Source organism: Corythoichthys intestinalis, chromosome 11 (genome assembly GCF_030265065.1).
Source record: "Corythoichthys intestinalis isolate RoL2023-P3 chromosome 11, ASM3026506v1, whole genome shotgun sequence".
Lineage (NCBI taxonomy): Eukaryota > Metazoa > Chordata > Actinopteri > Syngnathiformes > Syngnathidae > Corythoichthys > Corythoichthys intestinalis.
This window is the reverse complement of record NC_080405.1, coordinates 41,654,952-41,680,294: the sequence shown is the minus strand read 5'-3', so window position 1 is coordinate 41,680,294 and position 25,343 is coordinate 41,654,952. Positions and strand designations below refer to the sequence as shown.

At 37.5% G+C, this 25,343-nt stretch overlaps 1 protein-coding gene and 1 long non-coding RNA gene across 4 annotated transcripts in view; one reads left to right on the top strand and one right to left on the bottom strand.

Annotated features, from left to right (window-relative positions):
• sh3rf2 (SH3 domain containing ring finger 2) overlaps window positions 1-5,492 on the bottom strand; it is a 39,047-nt gene extending 33,555 nt beyond the window's left edge. For 2 of the 3 annotated variants that reach the window (XM_057849688.1, XM_057849689.1), the window contains exons 1-2: window positions 4,918-4,978; window positions 1,710-2,090 (exon numbers count right to left, since the gene is read on the bottom strand). In XM_057849688.1, the coding sequence (XP_057705671.1) occupies window positions 1,710-2,090; window positions 4,918-4,977 (441 nt within the window). In that variant the 5' untranslated portion in view covers window position 4,978. The other variant, XM_057849690.1, reaches the window with a different exon arrangement.
• LOC130923756 (uncharacterized) overlaps window positions 4,865-25,343 on the top strand; it is a 37,349-nt gene continuing 16,870 nt past the window's right edge. The window contains exons 1-2 of the long non-coding RNA XR_009064767.1: window positions 4,865-5,123; window positions 24,981-25,067. This is a non-coding gene — a long non-coding RNA (uncharacterized LOC130923756). The remainder of the gene's footprint in view (window positions 5,124-24,980; window positions 25,068-25,343) is intronic.

The following is a 25,343-nucleotide window of genomic DNA, read 5'->3' as shown; positions in this document are numbered from 1 at the left end:
AGAAACCCAAGTTCACAAGTTATCGTTCTCGTAATTCGCCAATCAAATATTAATGGTCACATTCCACTTGAAGTGATAGTAAAAAATATTAGAAACATTAACTTTGCAAAGACAGAGTGTGTCAGTTATCTACGTCATCCACCACAGCCTACATTTACAAAACACTGCAGATGGGCATTTTTCTTTTTTAATGCAGCATTTGAAGACAACTTAATGGGAACTCAGCTGAATAAAGAAACAAAGACATCTGCCTCCTTTTTCTCAGGCACACAGGGCTTCTCATGGCCAGGTTGATGTTATTTTAAGATCAACCGCACTAAAATTACATTTTCTGAAGCCTGGTCCGATTGAGGGGATAAGTAGAATAGGTTATATAACACAGTTCTAAACTGCAGCTTGTCTCCAGCGTCTAAATAACACGATGATCAGAACCCCCTCCTGAACTCGACCGAGCTTTTTGAACTCTCAATGAACCAAAGTTAAGGATTTACAGCCCAACTTGTGAACACTGAATGGTTTAAATGATGTACAACTTGAAGGCCCCTGATCTGCATCTTAGATATTCACAGCAGACAAAGTAATACATTATCATGACTTGAACATTCTAGATAAAGTTGAATAAACATATTATGCAACAAACATAATATGTTCATTGCATAATATGTCCAATATTGTACTTTCATATTTAGTTGGTGTTGGTCACTGTCCAGTAGATTTTATAGTCTGGAAAATACAGAACCATTTTGAAGCTAATTGTCAAAAAATTGATGGATAATAGCTTTTACTGATTTTTACCTATTTGAAGAAAGCTCAATTTCAAAGTCACCCAGTGTCAGAGGTTAGGAAAAGGTTTTCATTGTACAAACTTGTCTCAATCTGAGAAACCATTAATTCGCTTTTGCCAGAGGATATAATTTGATAGTCGAGGTTGTGTTCAAGCAGTGACATATCCGGGATTCTTGCTTATCTCCTTGGGCTTTTGCATGAATAAACCCACTTAGCGGTGGACAAGATCAGACTTTTTCATTGTGGAGAATATGCACTGTCAAGCAGCATACATTTACAATTTGGCATCATATTAAAATAGTCCTTCAATGGGAATTTGGAAAGTGAGCGTTGGGTTGAAACACACTATTGTGTGTAGTGAGCTATCAGAATCTGATTGGTATAAAATGACAATAGATGTTAAGTACTGCAGCAGACGAGTTTTCAGATGAACACAAGAAGATGTACCTTAAATGGTGTGGGGTTCAAATACTGCATTTGTGTCCTTCCCATACTCATGCATAGTTTTGTTTGAATAGCACAATGCCTATTAACTCCTATAAAGTTAAATATTTGGTTAATAAAAGACTAAAAGTATCTCTAGACTTGAATGCCTAAGTTGGAGCTGAATGGTTGTTTAAAATTAGCCCTGTAAAACTAGTGAAGACATCTGGTGTGTACCCTGCCTTTTATCCAAATCAGATGAGACATGCTCTAGTTTAATGTAGACATTTGCAGTTCAAGACTATTTGGAAAATTGATAATGCAGTCATTTTTGCGTGTTTGTGTTTGCTTATCTCACTGTCTCTTGTGTGTTACAAGTATACTGAACGACTGTGAAGTTGGAGTACTTTTAAAGTGTCTCATTTTATTTTTCATGTCAAAAAAACAACATTTCCCAGATGTCTCAAACACAGCGCTGGTACAACGAGATGCTCACTGACCTCTTTGTGGCCTTGATTCTCTCTGTAATGACCCTCCCTGACAGTCCCACCGCTCCTGGCAAAGGGCACAGCGTAGCGGGAGTTCCGGCTAGGCCCCGCTGACCCTTGTAAACCCTCCAGGAGCCGCACCAGCAGAATGTTCGTGGGCAGCTCCTCCACTGTCCGGGCCTTGACGGGAGTTCTGCACTCTGGGCAGAACAGCTGCGAGTGTGCCACTTCCTGCCTCTGCAAACAGGCCTTACAGAAAGTGTGCTGGCAGGGCAGCACCTTGGCCGATGCATCCAGCTGCTCTGAACACAGAGGGCAATCCAGCAAGGCCATTAAGGAGAGTGTCTCCATTTGTATGAGGTCTTCACCGTCTTGATCACTTAATCCACCATACTAAATGACAGAAGTAGACGGATATTAGCAGAGGTGGAAGACTCGAGTCGGATCTAGGTTGCCAATTTAAGGGCTTGTGATGCATGATTCTTCTCTGTTTATATATCGTTCTCCAAATGTATAAAATAGTGTACCATTGTTTCAGTTTTGAATGAAAAGGGTTTTTTGTGGATAGTTTTCATGCAGACAGAGTGCTGCAAATTTCTAGCCTAGGAATGCAACCGTCAATTCATGTGACTGTTACGCAGTGTAAAACCCCCGTAACATCTCTAACATTGGGGACGGTGTTTTTATAGGTTTAAGTGAGCATGAGTAGATATGCCAAACATATACAGCATTTTGGTGGTGATTGATATATGGCGGAAAACACTCAGGTGACTTGAAGTTCCGCTCTGGATCCTACAATTTGGCCAAATTTCATAATTGTCCTACATACATGTGTGATACATAATTGGAAAGCTTAAAATCTCAATTTTCTGGGGGAAGAAAATTTTTGCACAGGAGGGCATTTAAAAAACTTTTTTTTTTTTTTAACCCCTGAACCCTAACTCGAGGTGAGAGCATAATTAACTACACCCTGATTTAACGAGATATTATCGTGTACTTACCTTGTTTCGATCCAAAACTCAATGCAGCACGTCTCACCGAGTGTCAAGACATAGCTGTGAATGGCCACCGCTGGATTTTTGGGGGATGTTATGGGTGAAAAACGGTAACAAGGGTCGCAATGCCGAAATCACAGACATCAAGGAGTGGTCGAGATTGTCCTTTTCAAATATTTACCCTTTTAAATGTTTTTTTTTTTCAATTTTGCTTTGCTTGGATTGATTACTTATCATCTAAAATATCGGGGAAAATGCAACAGTAACCAAAAAATACAATTTAGCGATAGTTATGAGGTAGATATCAGTGACCTATTTACAGACACTATTTTTTTCATTGTGACGTAAATTAAAAGTTGAAAATGTGCAAGTGAATAATTTTGTAAAGTTTTTTTTTTTTTTTTTTTTTTAAACTAAATATTAGGCATCAAGTAATGATTCCAAGCTAAAAATGCTAGACAAATCAAATAATAAATATACTGTAATTACTCAGCTTTTTATGGCTGGGTTGAAAAAAAAAAAAAGCGGTTGCGCGGTGTCTCTAAACGGGGGTCTCCAGGGTAAAACGGAAAAATTAAAAATAGTTCCGGGGCTTAATGCGCCATGACACGCTATGGAAGCATATAGACATATTGCTCTATCAATCGCAAGAGTTCTTTCGGCTTAAAATACAGCAGTTTACTTTAAAGAGGGGTGCAAGAGCAGAAAATTCTTTTTCAGCTGTGTCTGTTTTTGCCATATATATTTTTTCAAATCCAGCCACATTATAATATTAGCTAAACTACACACGCTATACTGATTCACAATGAGTAGAAACGTGTCATTTCATATACTTTACATGAGGGGTGTCCAAACTTTTTGCAAAGATGGCCAGATTTGGTGTGGTAAAAATGTGGCGGGCCGACCTTGGCTGACGTCCTTTACGTTGCGTAGAACAATATATTTAAGCAAATTTTAGCAAGCCATTCTGTGTGTCACATTTGCTTTATTATTATTTTTTTAATTAATAATTTCAACAATCTCGCAACTAGCCTTTGTGGCGTTCTCTTTTGACTCTCAGGATCTTGCGAAATACTGCTGCTGTGAAATTAAACTAGTTTCAGGTTGCTTCAATTTCTCGCTGCCTATCTTCCCTGTAATCTTGTTGTACATGTCTGCATGTCTTGTCTGGTAATATCGCCTCACATTGAACTTTTTAAAAACAGCGACTGTCTCTTTGCAAATGAGGCAGACACAGTTGTTGCGCATCTTAGTGAAGAAATAGTCCAATTTCCACCTATCCTTGAAGCGTCGGCAATCACAGTCAACTTTTGTTGTTGTTGTTGTTGATTGTTGCCATTTTAGAAAATTGGAAGTCAAGGGTCACACGGGGTAATGTTGCTTAGAGGGCTGCTGCCTTTTAGTGGGTGAATGAGGAGCAGCATTTAATGTGTAAGCAGTACTGCTGACCAATTTATCAAGTCTGTGTGCAGGCCAGACGTTATTGATCTTATGACAGAGGCTGGGGGCCGGAGGAAATTTGACCACGGGCCGCATTTGGCCCCCGGGTCGCACTTTGGACATGTCTGCTTTACATTTTCAAGATGAGACATTGGAATGATAGCACACTTTTTTCAAAAGGTCTAGCGACTGGTAAACATCTACACAATGGTTTTAAATTTGTGCTGATTTTCATTTCCTCCTTTAAAAAAAAGTTGAATTATACTAAAGAAATTACTGTACCTACTGCAACACAAACCCTGTTTATACCATAAATGTACTCTTTTCCAAGGGTGAGGTGTTTATTTAAGTACAATTTCTAACATTTTGGAATTTATCCACATCACAATCCACATGACAAACCAAGATTCAATCTTAATTTTCATTTTCCGATTTAAAACTGTGCTAATCTCAAAATTCTAAGACTTCCAAGTACTACCACATACTCACCCCACCAATGACAAAATGACTGCCCCCCCCACCAGTCACATTATAGAAAACCAGCTCACATTTAATGCCATTCACAGTGATAGACGCCCAACCCATTTGAACTGGAGGTAACTGGCAGTGAATGATCAAGTTTCAGTGCCATTGACGTTGATAGACGTCCTATCTATTCTGGCTGGGAAAGGAGAGGTCAAAATGGATTGTACGTCTATCGCCGTAAGTGGAAGTGAAAAGTCCCTCCACTGACTTACTAACGAAAAAGTTTTTCTGATTAATACACGCTCTTCTAAAGGACTCACCTGACTGGCACAGTGAAAGTGACTGCACGCGCTTGTTTGAACAACACAGACTGATAACATTTTCAACTTACGCATTCGTCCCGAGGCTGCCAAACCAACTCCCAACTATCAAGACGACGCCGACCATGACGTCCTCGCGTTCGGCGTGGCTAATGACGAGCACGGCGCACCTGAGGAGCGTGGAAACAAACATTTATACGCAACAGGTAACAATTTCCTTTTTCGCACCGGCAGAGTTTAACAGGAACCGGATCGAATTTCACCCGCGTCGGCATTAACCCTTAATAAACTAAGCATTTGTCACTGACTAAACACGGTAATTAGCTCTGGTAAACGACACAACACTTTAATTATTTAGAGTTTACTTACTAATGTAACTCAATGGAATTTCATTTCCGCGTTCTTCGTGCTGCGGGGCTGCAAACGATTTAAATCATCAATTTGACTTAATACGGCGGTACTTTTTAAATGAACCTTATATTTGCCAACGCGAACTTGCTTGAGTCTTCCGTATTCCGTAAGAATATGGATGAATGCAGGGAGGTATCACCGGTGTGCAGCCTTGTCATATGTCATGGTCTCCCTCTGCTGGTGCGTTTACTGACCATGCAGCGGCTAAGCATCACCTGCAGTCTTTTTTTTCTTCTTTTTTTATTGACAACAAAATGATAAACAGAACAAACAAAATACAAACCAAAATTAACCAGAAGAACAATCAACAATACAAACCACAAAAAAAATAATAAAAGAAAATAAACAAATATATGCCAGGGGGTATAAATATTCCAAACATTGCACATCAGGGAAAAAAACAATAATACAGTAAGCAATTATTTACAAAAAAGTTGTAGCTTTTCACAAACATTATTTTCCCCGCTTTCAGATTCTTTGACTTTTTTTAAACAGATTTATCTAGCATACAGTTTCATTATAAAAGTGAAAGACTGTAAAAGCTTGCTAAATTTACCTTTGTGGAAGTAGAATTTTGATAACAAAATGAGTAGATTTGTAATAAAAACATTTTCACTCCTGAATGTGTTATAGAAAGAAAAAATGACATTTTCCCACTTGAGTCCACATGTAGATGTCTGTCAGTGAACTTGCAAAAATCTTTCCAAAATTGATTGGAAAAAGAACAGGTTCAAAAAAGGTGCTGAACTGTCTCTGGATGATTTCCACAAAAGGAACAGTTTGTATCAATGTCCCTCTTAAATTTTTTCATGTTGTGGTTGGCAGGATAGCATCTATTAATAATTTTGAAAGAGACTTCTTTGATCTTATTAGTCAACAGGAACATGTTGGGAATAGTCCATACCTTTGACCAAATGATATCTCCAACAAATTGATTCCAAAAAGATTTAACATACGGAGTGGATCTAAGTTGATTCTGATACAGCGATCGAACATATCTATTCGAATTTTTGTTATGTAGCAAACACAATTTCCCCACACTTGAGTCTAGTATATTTGGAGGAGATAAATTTTGTAACGGCAAGTTTACATTTCTGCACAGCATAATGATACCTGAAGGAATTGCATCATAAACGATCGCATATTGCTGAGTCTATCACCTGCAGTCTTGAATATGTCATACACATAGCGGTGACAGAGATCAATGAAGCGAATTAGAAAAAAAAGAAAAAAGCACTAAATGGAGACTATATGAGCCCCCCCGAAGCCCCTGGTTTAAAAAAAATTATATTTAGCTGCATGTTATACAGTGTATATTAATATTTGTTTTACTTTAGTTTGTATTGTTGCTGTAACTAATATTGAGCATATCTCAATGTATTTGTCAATAGCTGACAATTGTGTTTATGAATCAGATGTCTATAAAGATGTAAAGTTTAAATGGCATACCGCAAGCAACACGTCACCTTTGCTCATTATTATTCATGATGTTAGCAATTGTGGCTAGCCTGGTCAACCTCCCTTTTGTCCCCAATAGTAAGTGAATGGAAATAGTGTACGAACGAGATGTTTACTGAGCTAAACCTACCAATTCTGTTCGAAAACGATGTCCGTTGCCAAACTCACTGAAAAGATGTGGAAGAACATACAAATGCTCAGTTAAAGAGATGGCTCGAGTGTCGAGGGCTGAAAAAGACAGGGAAAAAAGAGCCGAGCTTAGCCTTAGCTTTTTTTATCGACACCTTTTTTTTAAGCAACTGACAATAACATTCTCCTGTTTCAACAATCTATCCTGTACCACCGTATGCCCTGTCTTTCTTATTTATTATATCCTCTGGTTTCTTACGTCTCGGACCGTTCTTGGGGGCAATTTACATTGCTATTTTTGTGTAGCGATCGCAAATGCTACTCGGTGACAGCCAGCAAACACTTTTATTTTTTTCCATTAATAACAAATCTTAATTATATAATTTATTTACACTTCCCCCTTACTAAAGTTGTTTTTTACAACAGAAAAGGTAACAGTGGCAGTCAGATACCATTTTAATGTTTTTTCACATCATTCATTGTCAGACTGAAGCAGCATGGCAAAACGCCACGCTAAAAAGTAAGTAAAAATATCAAAATGGCTTACCTCTTCGTCTTCTGAAGGACTATGGCCCCCAACAAAATGTTTACTGCATATGAAATGTGAATGGCTTCACCTTGCTGGCGTTAAACTGGTCTTATGGACGTCCGCCGAAGTTGATCCATTCTTCACATTTTTTCTTCCGAGTTTTTGGTTTCGGGAACCGTATGAAAAAAACATCCTTCATATGTCGTAATGTCTAGAATTGTTTCTACAAGTTCCATATCAGCAGTGTTTGACCGGCTTGTTTATTTTTGAAAGATTACCGGAGAAAACAAGCAAAAATATAATGGATTGTTTGTTAGGGTGCGTGTATAATGTCCCACTCCCGCGTTACGATGGTGACGTCACGGTCTAAAAACAGCATTCGTGCGGTACGCTATTAAAAAAACACATGCAGCGGTCAATTGTGGTTGTCACCCACAAGAGTCACAATTAACTCTTTCACACTTAAGACTTTTAACCTTTATAGAGCAATTGAATATTTTTGGTAATTTCAACAAAACTTTATTTTACACTAAAGACCTTCCCTTTAACCCCTTTATAGGCCAGTGGCTGTTTTTGTTTATTTAAAAAACTTAAATATAAACAATTATTTTAATAATTTAAAAAAAATTCATTAATCATTATACAACCCGTTTTTTCAAATATTATTCTATTATTTTTATATAATTATAAATACATTTATAAATGAATACAATGTTAAACATCAAAAACTAAATTAATAAAATCAAAATGAGTAAAAACAGAAATACACACTAGCCCCGAGTAACACTTTATAGTTGATTTTATTTTTGATTGTATTTAATTCATTGTATTCCATTGATGGTGAAAGATGCCCAATTCATTTTAACCGGGAAGACTGGCTGTGAATGCTCTTGTTTCAGTTCCAATGACGGAGCAATATGTCGAATCCATTTTGACTGTTTCATTGACAGTCTAAATATATTGGACTTCTAATGCCGTCAATGACAGCCAGTCAAATGAGTGTCCCGTAAGAGTTAAAAAAATATATTAAAACATATTTAGTGCATGAAAGGGTTCAAAAAATGAATACAAACAGAAATACACACTGGTTACGGCTCCAAATAGCACCGTAGTTGATTTTTTAAAAAGTAGTATTTAACTTATTGCATGCCATTGATGTGATAGATGTCCGATTAATTTCAACCCGGACGATTGGCTCATGTTTCAGTGCCATTGACAGCGCGAGACGTCCAATCCAGTTTGACTGAGAGAGGGAAATATACGAACGTTCATCTTTTCTGAGAGAATTTAAAGCAATATTTGTTGACATTCTGCTCTTGTATTCATATCATTGTTTAGATTTGGAAAAACTCCAAAACCCAAAGTCCCTGCTTGTCCAAAGTGAATAAATCATTTATCCGTCTTGCCTACAAAAGTTCAGAACATCCTTTTGAATTTTTTAAATATGTCATGTAATTTTCATGTGTTTCTCCACGTCAGCAGAAGTCAGGGAATTCTAAAAACGTATGAGAGAGAAAGAGAGAGAGAGAACTAGAAGGAGAGAGAGAGGGATTACACATGACTTATTTACATGGTCATATCAGTGTTGACACAGTCCTTTCCTCTCCAGGCTCTCTGTATTTAATGGCACTGAGTGAAGGGGGCCTAAACAGTTCTAGATGTGACTTTATGGATAATGTTCCGACTCCGACTTGTCAAAACGCCACTGAGTAATGACTGTAGCATTCCTGTGTGTGTTGTGATGGATTGTCTGTCAGGGAGTATCAGGGAGGAAGCAAGTGTCCTAAAGGTCAATTTACACTTACATTGTTGGCCCAGGTACAGAGTGGAAACTTTAAATCCAAACTAGAAAATGCAATTTCTAGAGAAATTGGGTGGGAATGCTTTGCGCTTCCATGGGTCACTTCCTGTAGATTTTCAGTCACTTGCTATTCATTTCGGGGCTTGTTCGGGTCACTTCCTTGTTAGCCTACTGGCTGCCAGTGACGGCGCTAGACTGTAGATTTTCATTCGCTCTTTCCAGTCCAAATCGATTAGACGTCTGGCAATATCAGTGGAACTTGAGCATGAGCATTAATAAGCAGTCCTCCCTGTTTGAATGAACTGGGGGTCATTGTCAATGCCAGGCGATGAGTAAATTTTCATTCACTTCCTAGATAATTTTAGGGTACTTACAGGTCACTTCCTGTTGATTTTGCCTCACTTCCTTTACATTTTAGGGCATTCTGTAGTCACTTCCTGTACATTTTAATTCCTTTTTAATTTAGGGCTAGATAGACAGAAACACAGACATTTAGATAGGCATTTCCGTGTCATGTCCTGTTGATTTGGGGGCTTTTCCGGGTCACTTCCTCTTAGTATTACACAGATACGGCACTAAAATAATGTCACTGGTGAGTACTAGGAAAAAATCTGCCGAGGCTGTACAATATGTATTTTTTCGAGATCTAATTACTGACTGCTGGTCACCCTACGTTAAATTAAATGGTATTACAACTTTAATGTCGTACATTACTTTTTTTTTCTCTCTCGCAAAGTTACAACTTTTTTCTCGTAATAACACTTTAATCTTGTAATATTACAACGCATGACTTTATTCTCATAATATTACGGCTTTTTCTCGCTATACTGCAACTCTTTTCTACGAGTATCGCATTGTTTTACTTAAGGGAGGGGTCGGCAACCCAAAAATGTTGAAAGAGCCATATTGCAGCAAACAAAACAAAAAATAAATATGTCTTCAGCCGCAAAAAAAATTAAAGCCTTATAATGAAGGTAACACAGGCTGTAGATATCTATCTTAGCTATATTAGCCTACTATCAAAATGACTAAGTTGGCTACAAATACAGTACATAATTAGCGTTCGTGATTACCATATTCTCCGCACTTAAGGTGCACCTGAAAGCCGTCAATTTTCTCAAAAGCCGACAGTGCACCTTCTAATCCGATGTGCCTTATATGTGGATCAATATTGGTTAATCATGGCATGGCGTTCCATTTAGCTCATTTCTATCTTGTGGATGCATAACGCAAAGCCAACCACCACTACTACTACTACTACTATGACTACTGATATTGCGCCTTATAGTGCAGCGCGCCCTATACATAAAAACTGTTTTAAAATAGGCCAATAATTGAAGGTGGCCTTATACTCCGATGCGCCTTATAGTGCAGAAAATATGGTAAATGTGTATTTTCGCATGCAGTGCATCCTATAGAGAATGATTCACCCTGGACTCCACTGTTGTACGATGCTGCCTCAAGTTTTTCATTACAATATTAATGAATTAGAAGAATCTTTGTGTCATGTTTGTCCTCCTACAGAAACCATATTAAAACTAAAAAAAATATGTTTCCCTACACTGTCTTTTTTATTTCCGAACATTTTTTAAATAAGCTCCAGGGAGCCACTAGGCCAACGCTATGCGGCTCTAAATCTGCTGGTTGCTGACCCCCGACTTAAGGCAAAACTTGGTAGGTTTTTAGTTTTGGTCTATTTTAGCGACGCCGGTGGACAAACGCGGTAGTGTTTTGCATTATGGAAAACTGCGTTTCCCATGAGGGTCAGCGCTGCGGTTCCCATGAGGACCCGCACAGTGTTGTAAAATCATCAATCAATCAAAAATCAATCTCCCGGTTGCCTGCAGATGGATTAAACAACATTTCTGTTTCCAGCGGCTGTGTAAAGGATGAATACTAATAAGGTAATGAATCCAATTGTGGCTTAACAATAGCATATGACGGCTAACAACTGTGTGGCTTAGTGTGGCTGAGTTATGCTTCTGCGGCAGACCCACGCCGTCAAGGCAAACCCAATTTACGACCCCCCACCGTAGCCTGACGTGCACCGCCACAAAATCCTGACTAGGAGTCAAGTCAACGCGTGGGGACGTGATGCAAATGGACTGTGATTGGTCCGCTCAGACTGTTGTTCAGCGCGAGATCACCGCATTTTCAAATATTGTTATGCTACACACAAAAATGGACCTGGCCTACGAGAGTATCATCGAAGAGGTCCGTAAGTACGACAACCTCTACAATGTCTCGTCAAGAAATTATAAAGATTGCAAAATGGCTAGCACTTCTTAGAAGGAGACTGCTGACAATACGGGGCTGGAGGTCAGCGAATACATTAAAAAATGTAAGAACCTGAAAGAGACAAGTATGTGTGTGTTCGGAAGCGAATGGCCACACGAAGCGGTGACCCAGCCGGCCAAAAACTGCCTGCTTTTTATCACTTTGACGTATTTTTGGTTAGGGCACTTTATCATTTATTGTGTACATATGTTTGCTGTGAGTCTTTGACTTATTTACGTGTCACACTTCAAGTATATGAAGAATAAAGCACAGATTTGGTGTCAAAAGAGTTGTTTTGATCTTTAATTTTCAACAACAGACAGTTCAGACACTTAATACATCATCACTGTTTGAGAGTGCCTCGGTGCTTTTATGATAAGTTGTTTACCATCCAGGCTTCCGCAGTTTGGGACGTTCCATGGCCGCCAGAAATCTGCTATGGCTTCCCACGCCACGGCAAAGAAATCGGACAAAACGCTGGACAACGCAGCTTGCTGGCTTCCACCCAATGCTATAATTCGCAATGTGACTGCCAGTCTCTGTGCTGCATCAACAGTCGTACAGACCACCTCCGCAACAGTCTTCTGCGTCGCCTGCGCCTCAACATTTGTATGATCAACATTTCTTGTTCAATCTTGATGAGCTGAAGATCCACATTGAAGCGTTCCATCTCCGTTGCCATTGTTGTCTAACCGGAAGAAAACTCGACAAAGTCCCCCAAAATCACACAAACACAACGCAACACCCCTGTAGTGGCTTGGCGGTGAATTACAGAGCAACGTATATCCTTGCCGCAGAACTATCCAATGCTCATTGACGTCGTAGGGTTTACATCGGCGCTACGCTGTCACCGCAAAGCAAATACAAAACTCAGGCTTACCCCCCCAACCCCCCACCCCATCCAAACTCTGAGGAGTTCAGTTGATTCTCGTAGTATTCCAACTTTAATCTCGTAATATTATGACTTTATGCCCGTAGTCCTATTTATTGTCTTTCTTCGTTTGGCCTTACCAATGTTTGAATTCACATAAGCTCATTAACTTTGTTTCATGACAGTTGGACACTCTAACAGATATTTTCTATATCCATTATCTTCATGGGAAACAGTAGGATAGAACAAATCTGTTGTGTGTCCCGGAACAGATTGTGGTCGAGCAGCGCTCCTTCCACTTAGCGTCCACTTGAAAGGGAGGGACGAGTCCTCCCAAGGGTTGCTCAGAGCTGTGTGTGCTGTCTCTCACAATATCATGTTTTGTCACAAGTCACAGCATCCGGAGGAGTGCCTTCTTCTCCTGCTTTCATGTTTTATTTAAAATAGCACCAATGCTCAGAGTGCTGCTAAATCACTCAACGTGATCTGTCGTAGCATTGCCTCTTCCTCTAGTTCCTCTCTTTGTGTTTGATCATCTGTCTGCCCTATGTGGAGATGAGCATGCGTTTTTGAGAGTTTAATTTCAATGTGACATCAGTCAAAATGTGTAATCCTCACAAAGCAGTTTGGTGCGGATTAGCTCTGAATAAGGCAGCAGTTGTAGGTGCATTTAAAGCCCTGTAATGAACTTTGTAAAGAGATACGTTTTGGTGTTGTTATTTGAGGGAAAACACAGCCACTTGCTAAACTGGCTCAACTGGAACGACTGCAGTTTTCTTGTGTCTGAATAGACTCATTTTACAGAATGTGACCGCGGTGTCCGCTCCCAGTGTCAGTCAATGACGCCACAGTAGGGCTACTAAAAAAGATTATTTCTAATCAGTGTGTATAAATTCATTAGTTAACCGTTCATATTCAGGAAATTAGAAAATATTTACAACAGTTTACAACAGTGCCTTTTTCTTAAAAAAATAGTTATAAATTTGAATAAAGATAAATACGAGCATATTTACTGTTTTTTCCCCAGTTTAATTCATTTAATATTTTCAAATCAAATTTAAACAAAAAAAAAAACTGAAAAAAGAAAAGATAAGTTTTTAAACGTTTTACAAATTTAGATATTCATCAAGAAATTTAAATGAAGATCCAATTTGTTTAATATATATTTTAAGATTAACTTACAAAAATAAATTATTATAATGCTAGTTTACTATTTTTTACCCTTTATAAAAAAAAAAAAAAAAAAATGTAAAAAAAATATTTTTAATTTTTAAAAAAAATAGATGAAAAGGAGATTTTTGTTGTTTTTTTTTTTTTTGCATTTTAAAAAATGTAAAAGTTAATGAACACTTAAAATGATTAAATTATGGAAATAAAAAATGTTTCAGAAATTAAAAAAAAAAATCCAAATGATAAAAAAATAATTACAAATTAAATTTTAAATAAAAAATATTTGCCTTTTCTTTTTTATCGAATGATCACTGACAGCCATTTCCAGTCCAAATGGTTTGAACGTCTATCACCGTCAATGGTAGCAGATGACTTACGAGGCTAAAAAAAAAATAGTATTTGGACAAGTCAGAGGTCAACAATGTCTCTAAATGAATAATCACTTATGAAATCAGTTCATGACTTATTTGAATAAAGATTATGTGTCATTTGGCAGCCCTACTCCATCCACTGTGACGCATTAATGGTCGTCAGTGTGCTGACCTACTCAGTTCTGACTCCCTGAAAGCCCGGCAAATGTAATTCAGGAGCAAAATGTATGCAGAGCAGCAGGCGGCCTCTTCACCACATTCCTTTTTTAAACATCCACCCATAAAGCAACTTTGCTATTCTTCCACCCACAGTTTGCGCCGCCCGGTCCTGCTCTGCCAGTAGATTGAATTCTATAAATATTTTACGTTTGATAAATAAATGAAACAACCTCTTTTCCTACTTCTGGGTAGCGTCACTCCCATACCTACGCTTGCTTTGCAAGAACTTAGTACGGCGACCTCAAATAAGGGTTAACACAAGATTGCTTCAAGATTATTGATCTTTTTTAACCACAGTGTCCTGTCTTTCAAAATGTGGACCTCCATTAATGACCCCTTCCAGCCTGTTGTGTCCCACTCACAGGCTCACATGGGACATAAGCTATTTACTGCTGTCTTGTGCAGCTGCAGCACTCTAGGTCATGTGACGTTGCACTTCGCTGTCGTGTGGATGTGCTTAGGTAACTCATGCTAACAAAAAAAAAAAAAAAACATCCGCAGCCGCACAACTGAGAGGTGGGGCTTCATCCCTCTATACCTAGTGTGTCAAACTCATCTTTGTTGCAGGCCACTTAGTAGTTATGATTTCCTTTAAGGGACACTAAAGTCTTCCAACTAGGGACACCACAATTTATCAACTAATCGACAGTTTCTCAACAATTATCAAATGAATCGACATTGTTTAGACATTGTCGACCTCTAAAAGTTACCAAAATCCTCTTTTATGAGCATTTTAATAACAAATATTTTCATATATACCGTAGTTTTTATTTTTATTTTATTTTTAAAAAGAGGAAACATTTGCAAATGTTATTTTTTTGTTTAATTTTTTGGGGGGCTTTGTAATTACTAACTTTAAAAAATATTGTGTTTTAATGTCGTTTTTTTACTTTTTTAAATTTTGCATTTATGTACATTTTTCATTAAAAAAAGACATACACGTCATAGTCTTTATTTATTTTTTTTATTTCTTAATGAGAACAGTAAATATTATATGTATTTTAAATACATTATTTTAATTTAGAATTCTCATATTCTTTTCATTTTTAGGTGGCTAATTCAAAAGGGAACAATCTGGAAATATTCTCATCTTATTTTTACATTGCTATTTGTTTATGTTTTAATTTTATTTTTGATTTATTTACATTTATTCATTAAAATATTAAAATGTTGCTAAATTTTCTTTATTTTTATCTGCTAAAAAGAGTAAATATTCTCTTTTTTTTGTTTTTACATATATTTTAAAAATTGTGTTTTAATGTCGTTTTTTACATTTTTTATTTTTGCATATATGTACATTTTACATTAAAAAAAGACATACACGTCATAAATAGTCTTTATTTTTTTTATTTCTTAATGAGAAACAACAGTAAATATTATATGTATTTTAAATAGATTTTTAAAATTTAGAATTCTCATATCCTTTTCATTTTTAGGTGGCTAATTCAAGAGGGAACAATCTGGAAATATTCTCATCTTATTTTTACATTGCGATTTGTTTATGTTTTAATTTTATTTTTGATTTATTTAGATTTATTCACTAAAATATTAAAATGTTGCTAAATCTTTATTTTTATTTGCTAAAAAGAGTAAATATTCTCTTTTTTTGTTTTTACATATATTTTTTTAATTTATTCATTTAATACTGTAAATATTCTTGGTTTTTAAACTTTAAATTCAAAAAATTTGGAAAGAGTATTCTCTTTTTTGGTCTAAAATTTTTAGTTTTTAGGGAAACGGCAGGGGTGGGGGGGACCTGAAAAAATTGTTTTTAATTTTAAAATCTGTCATGTAAGTTTTAAATAAGTGTAATAAGTATAATAAAAAGTAAATATTCCCTGCACACGTATATTCGTTCATCCTTACTCCTTAACAAAGGATGACAGAATCTTAATTTAGCGAGAAACATGAAGTGGAAGCACATGATTTACTTTCGCAGGGCACACAAAATGACACGGTCGGCTGGATCTGGCCCCGGAGCCTTGAGTTTGACGCCGATACGGCTAAACTACACCTGAGCCGGTTTTGGGCTCCCTGTTGCGTGGAATTCTCTTGCGTTGACTGCAAGAAACGACAACAGCGCAAGTGTTTTAGAATGCAAATGCTCCAGCAGCTGTTTGAGTTGGAGATGTGCATTAGGGAAACTAAAAATAGGACGCACACACCTCTGAGACAGCTGCTTCTCCTCTGGATTTTGCATTTCTCTCTCTCTCTACCCTGCACCTCTCTGAGTGCTTATTGTTACCGCTTCTTTTTTTCTCTCCTGCAACTTTTTTCCCGCTTGTGTGTGTCTAGCCAGTCCTCTCCTGGTATAAAAAGCTTGAAACACGATACCACTTCCCTTCGCTGTGGTCCATTATTGAGCCTGATGAGAGACCAGGGCACTCAAACACACAAAATGGGAAGTCTCTCTCCCACGGCTCCAAGATCAAATTATTTAAGAGGCCCACAGAAGTTAATCTTGAACTCACAGAAAGATGATCTGTTTTCAGCGTGACTTCATGACTTGTATGATAACAAATTCTAATTAAAAAATTGACTAAATCAAGCTTGCCTTTTGAACAGCCTATCTTGATTTTCTATTCTTTCTGAAGCAAGCAATTTGCTTACATTTTAAAATAGCATATTTTAAAAACTTGTCTACCGTAATTTTCGGACTATAAGGCGCACTTGACTATAAGCCGCCACCCGTTAAATTTGACACAAAAAAGGCATTTGTTCATAGATAAGCCACACTAGACTATAAACCACAGCTGTCCTCACTGTATTATGGGATATTTACACAAATATATATTAACCGGTAACACTTTATTTGACAGCGGCATCGTAAGACTGTCATAAGACCAAATGAACCACCATGGAGCTTTGACCCAATTGGCTGCAAAGCTTCATTGCTTCAAGAAGCTTCATTTGGCCATCACTGCTCCACCTGCTGTCAACGCTGTTATCGTCCAACATGCCTCCTAGCATGCATTGCAGCGCAACAGATGTAAATAACAATAAAAAATTTTGTTCTGTGCTAATTATTTCTTCAGTTACTGGTCCAGTTGTTTCAATAATTGCTAGTTATGGTTTTTGGTAACACGTTATTTGACAGTGGCGCCATAAGACTATCATAATTATGACATGACACCGCCATGAGCATTAATGAATGTTTATGACAGCTGTCATTTTGTGTCATCCGGCAAATGATCTCACTTTTTAATACAAGTAAAAGATCCGGGCTTCACATAAATGGAGTTAGGGACATACAGTAATTTTCTGGGTGACACTTAATGAAATCTATCATAAGCATGCATTGCAGCGCTACAGATGTAAATAACAATCAAAAATTGTGTTCTGTGCTAATTATTTCTTCAGTTACTGGTCCAGTTGTTTCAATAATTGCTAGTTATGGTATTTGGTAACACGTTATTTGACAGTGGCGCCATAAGACTATCATAATTATGACATGACACTGCCATGAGCATTAATGAATGTTTAGGGACATACAATAATTTTCTGGGTGACACTTAATGAAATCTCTCATAAGCATTCATTAATGCCCATGATAGTGTCATTTCATAATTATGGCGGATTAATGGCAGTCTTATGACGCCGCTGTCAAATGTTACCTATTAACCCAAATAAATAAACAAATAAGCTGCACTGCACTATAAGTCGCAGGATTCAGAATGAGGAAAAAAGCCAGCTAAAGCAAATCATGTGCTTCCACCTCATATTCCTCTCTAAACAAAGGGTGTCCAAACTACAACTGCCAACTGTGGTCCATAGTTATGATGAAATTATAAAAATATCATTGAATATGGTTAGGGTAGGTGTTTTTGGTGATGTGTAGTGTTTGAAATGTTGAAAGGTACTGTTGAAGAGCAGTCACTGGCTCTCGACTACAGTTTGCCAAAATGCATGTGGAAGACTCCGTGCTCAAGTGAAAGAAGATTCTTTGATCTGATGAGACCAAAGTGAGCTTTTTAGCCATCAGACAAGATGATATGTTTGGCGGAAACCAAACGCTGCACATCACCGAAAACACACCATCCCCACTGTGAAGCATCCTGCTGTGGCGATATTTCTCAGCAGCTGGACCTAGAAAGTTTGTAAAGATAACGGCAGAATAAATGCTGCAAAATACAACACCAAAATCCTGGGGGACAATCTTCTTCAGTCTGCAGGAGAACTACAGCTTGGGAGAAGATTTGTTTGCCAGCAAGACAATGATCCAAAGCATAATGCAAAAGCTCACCATGAATGGTTAAAAAAAACAACAACAACAACAACCAGGTAAATATTTCAAAGCCTAGACCTCATTCCAATATAGAATTTGTGGATGGACTTGAAAAGGTCTGTTAATGCCCGATCCCTGCGCAGCCATGCAAGTTGAGCAGTTTTGCAAAGAAAATGAAATAAAATTGCAGATGTAAAAGTTTGATTGAGACTTATCCACACAGACTTTTGTAGGAATATATTTCCATTTATTCACAATAATCATATGTGGACATTGCATTCTCCATCATAAGACAGTATATGCCATTGAAAAGCAGCACATCTGGAAAATAATAGCTAGTCCTAGCAGATGGGGGTTCACAATGCACATTCCAAGTAATTTTGACCCTGCCCCCAAGTGAGAGGGAAGAAAAAGACTCCAAGCAGAGAGGCCGGGGCACTTTTTGTCTTTTGTCTACTGGTACCAAGATGTCTTGTCTGTATTTGTTTGTCTTTCCGTGTAAATTCTTTGTTCTTTTTTATTTCCGAATTCTATGTCGTCATCTCCTGTTTTTTATAAGAATAAAACAACCTGCAACAAGGATAAATCGACTATTTTCCTTCACTTTGATGGCAGCCAAAGGTGCATCTGTAAAATTCTGACTTGAAGGGGTTGAATAATTATGCAAACAATTATTTTCATTTCTATATTTTTATGTCATTGACATTACTCTTTGATATTATTTAAAAAAAAAAAAAAAAAAAAAAAAAACATGATTTTTTTTTTTTTTTTTTTAACCTGTCCTGTTCATCTGTTTGACATGGAGAATGGAAGTCTAAGTGTCCGGTTGGTCTGAACAGTTTTAATGTTTCACATTGAGAGTATGACATATTCCCATTGTGATCATTCAATATACCTCATTTATTACGAGAAAGTAGCGAACAGCAAGGAGTTATGGGGGACAGAAGAAAGGGAAAAAAAAGAAAACACAACAACAAGAAATACATTGAACGCCTAAACTAACTATGAATGTGTTGGTACTATCGTCAGCTAGATGTTTTTCCGGTTGACACCATGTGGGGGACCTGCTGACCAGGGAAAGAAGGAGACGGGTATGGGGGAGTATATAGGCTAAGTGATTAGAAGGGGGTGGAGTGTACACAAATCCGCCCTGTGATCTAGAAAACAGTAATCTTGTGAATCCTTTGTGAGTGTAAGCCTTTCGGCAACCTACGCCGCCACATCGCCAATCCCGGCTCCGGGGCCCCCCACCCGAGTGCGCCCAATCACATCCAGCCGCGAGCGATCCTAAACACGCAACAGCCACGCAGACGAGCAGAGACGCTACATGTGTGGGGATGGCAGTGCTATGTATGCATTAAAGTAAGAGATCTCTGCTTGGGGCAGTAGGACTGCTGCATGGAATTTCTAGCCAGCCTCCCGTCCCACCGCCCTTTGTGTGACCATGATTGATTTATGATTGCAATAAAACACGAAAACATCCAAGGGGGCGAGTACTTTATATTATGCTCTGTATATATAAAAAATATGATCTAATATGATAAAGAGAGTTAGCTTGGCTGTGATCTTCATGACTTTTTTTCTGTCAAACATTTTCTTTTTGCCCGGCAAAGTTTATATCAGTAATGTAGATATTAATATCCATATACTTTGTAGTATTTTTTTGGTTGTAACCCTTAACCTATTCACTGCCACTGAACGATCGCTGCCAGCCCTCGCAGTGTTTGACGTCTGTGGGCCATCGGTGGCACCATTGAGTTAATACTAAAAAAATACATTTTCCTTTTAAAAAAATATAAGAACTATATTTACTTTTACAATTATTTTTTCCCATAAGTATATTAGTTCTAATCATATAATTTGTCATGTCTTATATATATATATATATATATATATATATATATATATATATATATATATATATATATATATATATATATATATATATATATATATATATATATACTGGACTGTCTCAGAAAATTAGCATACACAATATTCTAATTTTTTGAGACAGTCCTGTGTATATATACAGGACTGTCTCAGGAAATTAGAATACACAATATTCTAATTTCCTGACTGTCTCAGGAAATTAGAATACACAATATTCTAATTTCCTGAGACAGTCCTGTATATAAACACAGGACTGTCTCAAAAAATTAGAATATTGTGTATTCTAATTTTCTGAGACAGTCCAGTATATTAGGGTTGTCAAACCAATTTTTAATTGAGTTAATTACAGCTTACAAATTAATTAATCGTAATTAATCGCAATTCAAACCATCTATAAAATATGCCATATTTTTCTGTAAATTATTGTTGGAATGGAAAGATATGACACAAGATGGATATATACATTCAACATACGGTACATAAGGACTGTATTTGTTTATTATAACAATAAATGAACAAGATGGCATTAAAATTATTAACATTCTGTTAAAGCGATCCATGGACAGAAAGACTTGTAGTTCTTAAAAGAAAAATGTTAGTACAAGTTATAGAAATGTTATACTAAAACCCCTCTTAATGTTTTCGTCTTAATAAAATTTGTAAAATTTTCAATCAAAAAAATAAACTAGTAGCCCGCCATTGTTGATGTCAATAATTACTTACACAATGCTCATGGGTGCTGAAGCCTATAAAATCAGTCGCACCCAAGCGCCAGCAGAGGGCGGGAAAACCTAATAAAACACAACAAGTGAGCGTTTCACTGTACTGTCATTTAAATCTGTCTGAGCGGGGCATCTGCGTTAATTGCGTCAAATATTTTAACGTGATTAATTAAAAAAAAAAAATGAACGCCCGTTAACGCGATAATTTTGACAGCCCTAAAATATATACATATATATATATATTGTCCAATCCTTGTATTTGTTAATCAGACTATCTTTTTCTATTTTTAAGAAATAGTGATTAGAAATAGTGAAAAAAATTGACAGAGAAAAACAGATCAGTTTTGTTTTCCGCTACCAAAGGTTGGTTAAAAGCAGCTGTCAGACATAAAAAATTGTGTTTCCCATTCGCGTTTTCCAATTAGTTGATGACTAACAATGAGTTGAAATTTATGTCAATTTAAAGCATTGTTAAAAAACTTTAAAATAAAGTGGGTAAAAAAAAGTTACAAAAAAATGGGAAACAAAATCAGTGGTAACCAAGAAAGTTAGGGAAAAAGCAATGTGCATTCTGTGGCCTGTCATATTATTCGTGTTGCACCGATACCATTTTGTGGCTCCCGAAACAGATTCCAACACTGGCTGAGTGGTATCAGCGGATGCCTATACTATACTAATACCACGTTTTTGGAAAAAATATTAAATTACTGCATACTCACATGAATGTAAGGTAACTGCTATCGTGTCTTGGTCAGACATTGAGTTCATTCGCTTCCAACCCTCCCACTTCAAATGGACTGAACTTCTACTAGTAATAAACCCATTGGTGGAAGGGTGCTTCTTGGCCAGAGGAAGAACAAATTGATTTTTTAACTCATTAGCTGCCATTGATGTCTACTATTGATAATGTGCTGGTCGTTGCCCAAACTCCCCTCTACCTTTACTTTTACTTTGGTAACACTTTGTGTTTTGACTTGTGGCCTTAGTTCAGTACTTCTCAAATAGTGGGGCGCGCCCCCCCAGGGGGGCGCAGAGCGATGCCAGGGGTGGCGCGTGTGACCTCGGGAACATGCTTTTTTTGTTTGTTTTTTTGCCGTACTAGAATAAAGTGTACTTGCACATCCACTCAGTGGGTGGCAGTGGCGCTCTCATTTTCAAAGTGCGCGCAGTATTTTTGAAGTAAGCAAGAGCACACGGAAGAGACTCATGAATAGCTGGAGAGCTGTGCGCCGTTTTCGAAAGCCGTTTTCCGGCCGGACTCACACAGCGACCCGCTGTCCTCTTCGGTTCTCAAGTGCCCGCCCGAGAAGTGCCATTTTCGGCTTGGGATCGTCACGACGACCGCCCTCGCCTACGGTTCTCCCTTGGCCGCCGAGAAAGCGCTTTTTTCGGGCCGTTTACCTTTTGGCTTTGATATTTAATACAGTGGTAGACGAGGAAAGACCACTGTTTACTGTCTCTAAAAATGATTATAGCAGACAGCCTGAAGCCAAATCAATTAAGACGCCACTTAAAGACATTAGACCCCAATCTCATTGATAAGCCGCTTGGTTGTTTTTCAGCGAAAACGTGCCGAATATTGCCAACAATCGTCCCGCTTTGTCAGTGTTATATCAGTAAACCAACCAGTGAGCACTGTTAGCATGCTCAGTGCAATATAACGCCACATCATTGCAAACTGGAGGTGATACTGGGAGCAGCGAAAATAAAAACTGTCCCTCTGTCCAAAAACACTTTTTTCTTCTATTCAGTTTTGTTTTTTCGGTCAAATTTTTTGGCATATTGTCTTCATGAGTTAATGTTTCTAATCAATTTGAATTTGTTATTATTTACTGATTTTATTTTTCAGTATCAAATGGTCAAAAATGTACCTTGAGTGTGTTTTTACAGTTTGGATGTGACTTTTTTTTTTTTTTTTTTTTCAGGCAAATTGATGCGCGTTAAGTCTTTTCTATTACAAACGAAACAATGTTAATAAAGTTATACTTTATAAGTTGATCTGTTATTTTCTCTAATAGAAAAAAGAGGATACAATGTGAGGCAGAGGCATACTTATAATAGTAATATTATAGACAAATGATACTATTTACAGTGGCGGCAGAGTTTGGGGGGGCGCGAAACATTTACGTCTTCCTTGGGGGGGCGTAACAGAAAATAATTGAGAAGCACTGCCTTAGTTCAACCTTGGCAGGCTGGGTGTGGTGTACCTGGGAGTGCACCCATAGGCGGAGTTTGACTTTTGGGGCAGGGGGTAGGGCACAACATGTTGATGACCCCAAAATGCAGTATCAGCAATATAATTAATGTACAAGAATATTTATTATAATAAGTTGAAAATGAGCGTTTTTATGTTTCCCATCATTCTTGAGGGGAATTCTAAATCGGGCTGCTTAGGACAGCTATACTTTTCGCCAAGATCGTCATCCATTGAATATGGTACGCCCGCCGGTGTCGTGCCAATGTAGTTACCCCTGTCAAAAATGGTATCACCTGGGTGGAGCCATATGGAGGTAGATTTGTGTCTTCATTATTCGATCCAAAAAAAAAAAAAAAAAAGTTCAGTCAAAATCTATATTTGCAATTAGAAAAAAAGTCACTTCAATAAATTTGAAACAAACAAACAAACAAAAAAAGATGTATTTGAAAGCTATTTTTTTTTTTTTTTTTAATGAAGTCAATTTTTTTTTGTTGAAGCAACTTTTTTGGCTGAAGTAATGTTTTGCGTTTGGGCCACATTTTGGCTAGGACATTTGTGTCTTTATTATTCAAATAAAAAAATTAGTTGCTTCAAACAAAAAATATATATTTTCAAAAGAAAAATCACTTCAAAAAAAAGAAAAAGAAAAATTTCAATCATAGAAAAAAAGTTTTTGAATGCAAAAAAATATTTGAGACAAATATTTGCATTTGAACACTTAATTTCTCATGAAAAAAAATTATTTGATTTTAGCCATCCTTTTGTGTGACATTTGTGTCTAAATCATCCAATCCCCCAAAAAGTTGCTTCAATAAAAAAAAAAAAAAATCAAACAAAGAAAAAAATTATTTTTAAAATACAATTTTTTGCCCTCCCCTAATTTTTATTTATTTTTTTGTAAAAAAATATGCAAAGCAAATGACCGTCTGTGCTTGTCACATGATCTGTTCGAAAAATCATTTTGACTCATTATAAAATTTTTTTTTTTGTTCATTTCATTCATTTTTGTTGTTTGTTTTATTGCTTTACAACTTTTATTTACGTAGGAAAGTCAATTACATGTAATGACACTTTTCGGCCAAAAGAGGGGGCCTGCACCCCCTGGACCCCCCTTAAACTCAGCTTATGAGTGCACCTGCAGTCCGTCAGTAATCATCACTGCTTTTAAGTAGTGGCTTGGGCAGCAAGCAGGTGTCAGATGATTCTGTCAGTCACCATTGGACACCCACTCACCTAAGACACCTGTTTTGAAGAAGCTACCTGCCAGAGTCATCTACTGACACATCACCCCGGCTAGCCACCGAAAACTTAGTCTTTGTTTAATAGAAATTACTTCGATATCCATCTGCTTCATGGTCCCACTGTGGTCCGCATTGGCTTCGCCTACCCTGCCCTAACAGATGAACTCATTTAAAATTCACGATACTCATATCAGTGCAACACTCATTATCATTTATCGTGAATTTATTCCTCTCAGTCCATCTTCACAAGTGTGCCGGAAAGGATTAAGGTGACACCAAATGCCATCCAGAGGCCAGATCATAACTCCATGGCCATAATCCGTAGAGATCACAAAAACCAACACGTCACCAGAGCCCTGCAAAGCTTTACATAGTCACCAAAGGCTTTTTTCAGCTAATGCGTACGCCGCTGCTTGCTCCCGATCAGACATTTTCTGTGTTCCTTTTAAAATTGTGCAGCTGGGGCATAAATTTCTAATCATCACTTCGATGTTATTCCGTTTCAAATCAGAGAAAATAAGAGCAATTGTCTGTTTCTGCATTATCCAGGTCATCCAGGTCACTTCCTTCACTCCGACCTTGGCATGTCATTCCTTGAATGCGGACTTTGCAAGCCAGATGTTGATATGTCCTCCGGTAAGATGGAATTGTTTGTATGGCATTAAAACAAATGACAGGCATACAGGCTGAGCTATGGAGATGAGAACAGATGGAATCAGTGTTACACGTGAGGCTAAGCCTTACTCCCGCCCTGTAAGAGGCTTCTGCATTCAAAGCAAAGAATCTCATGGCTCTGGATGATAATGGACCGCAGGGCCCTGTCCATAATGTTGACTAATTACCAGCATCTTTGTTGAGTCATTATTTGGCAGACAGCCAGTGATTTGACATCCAAATCAAACCCAATCACCC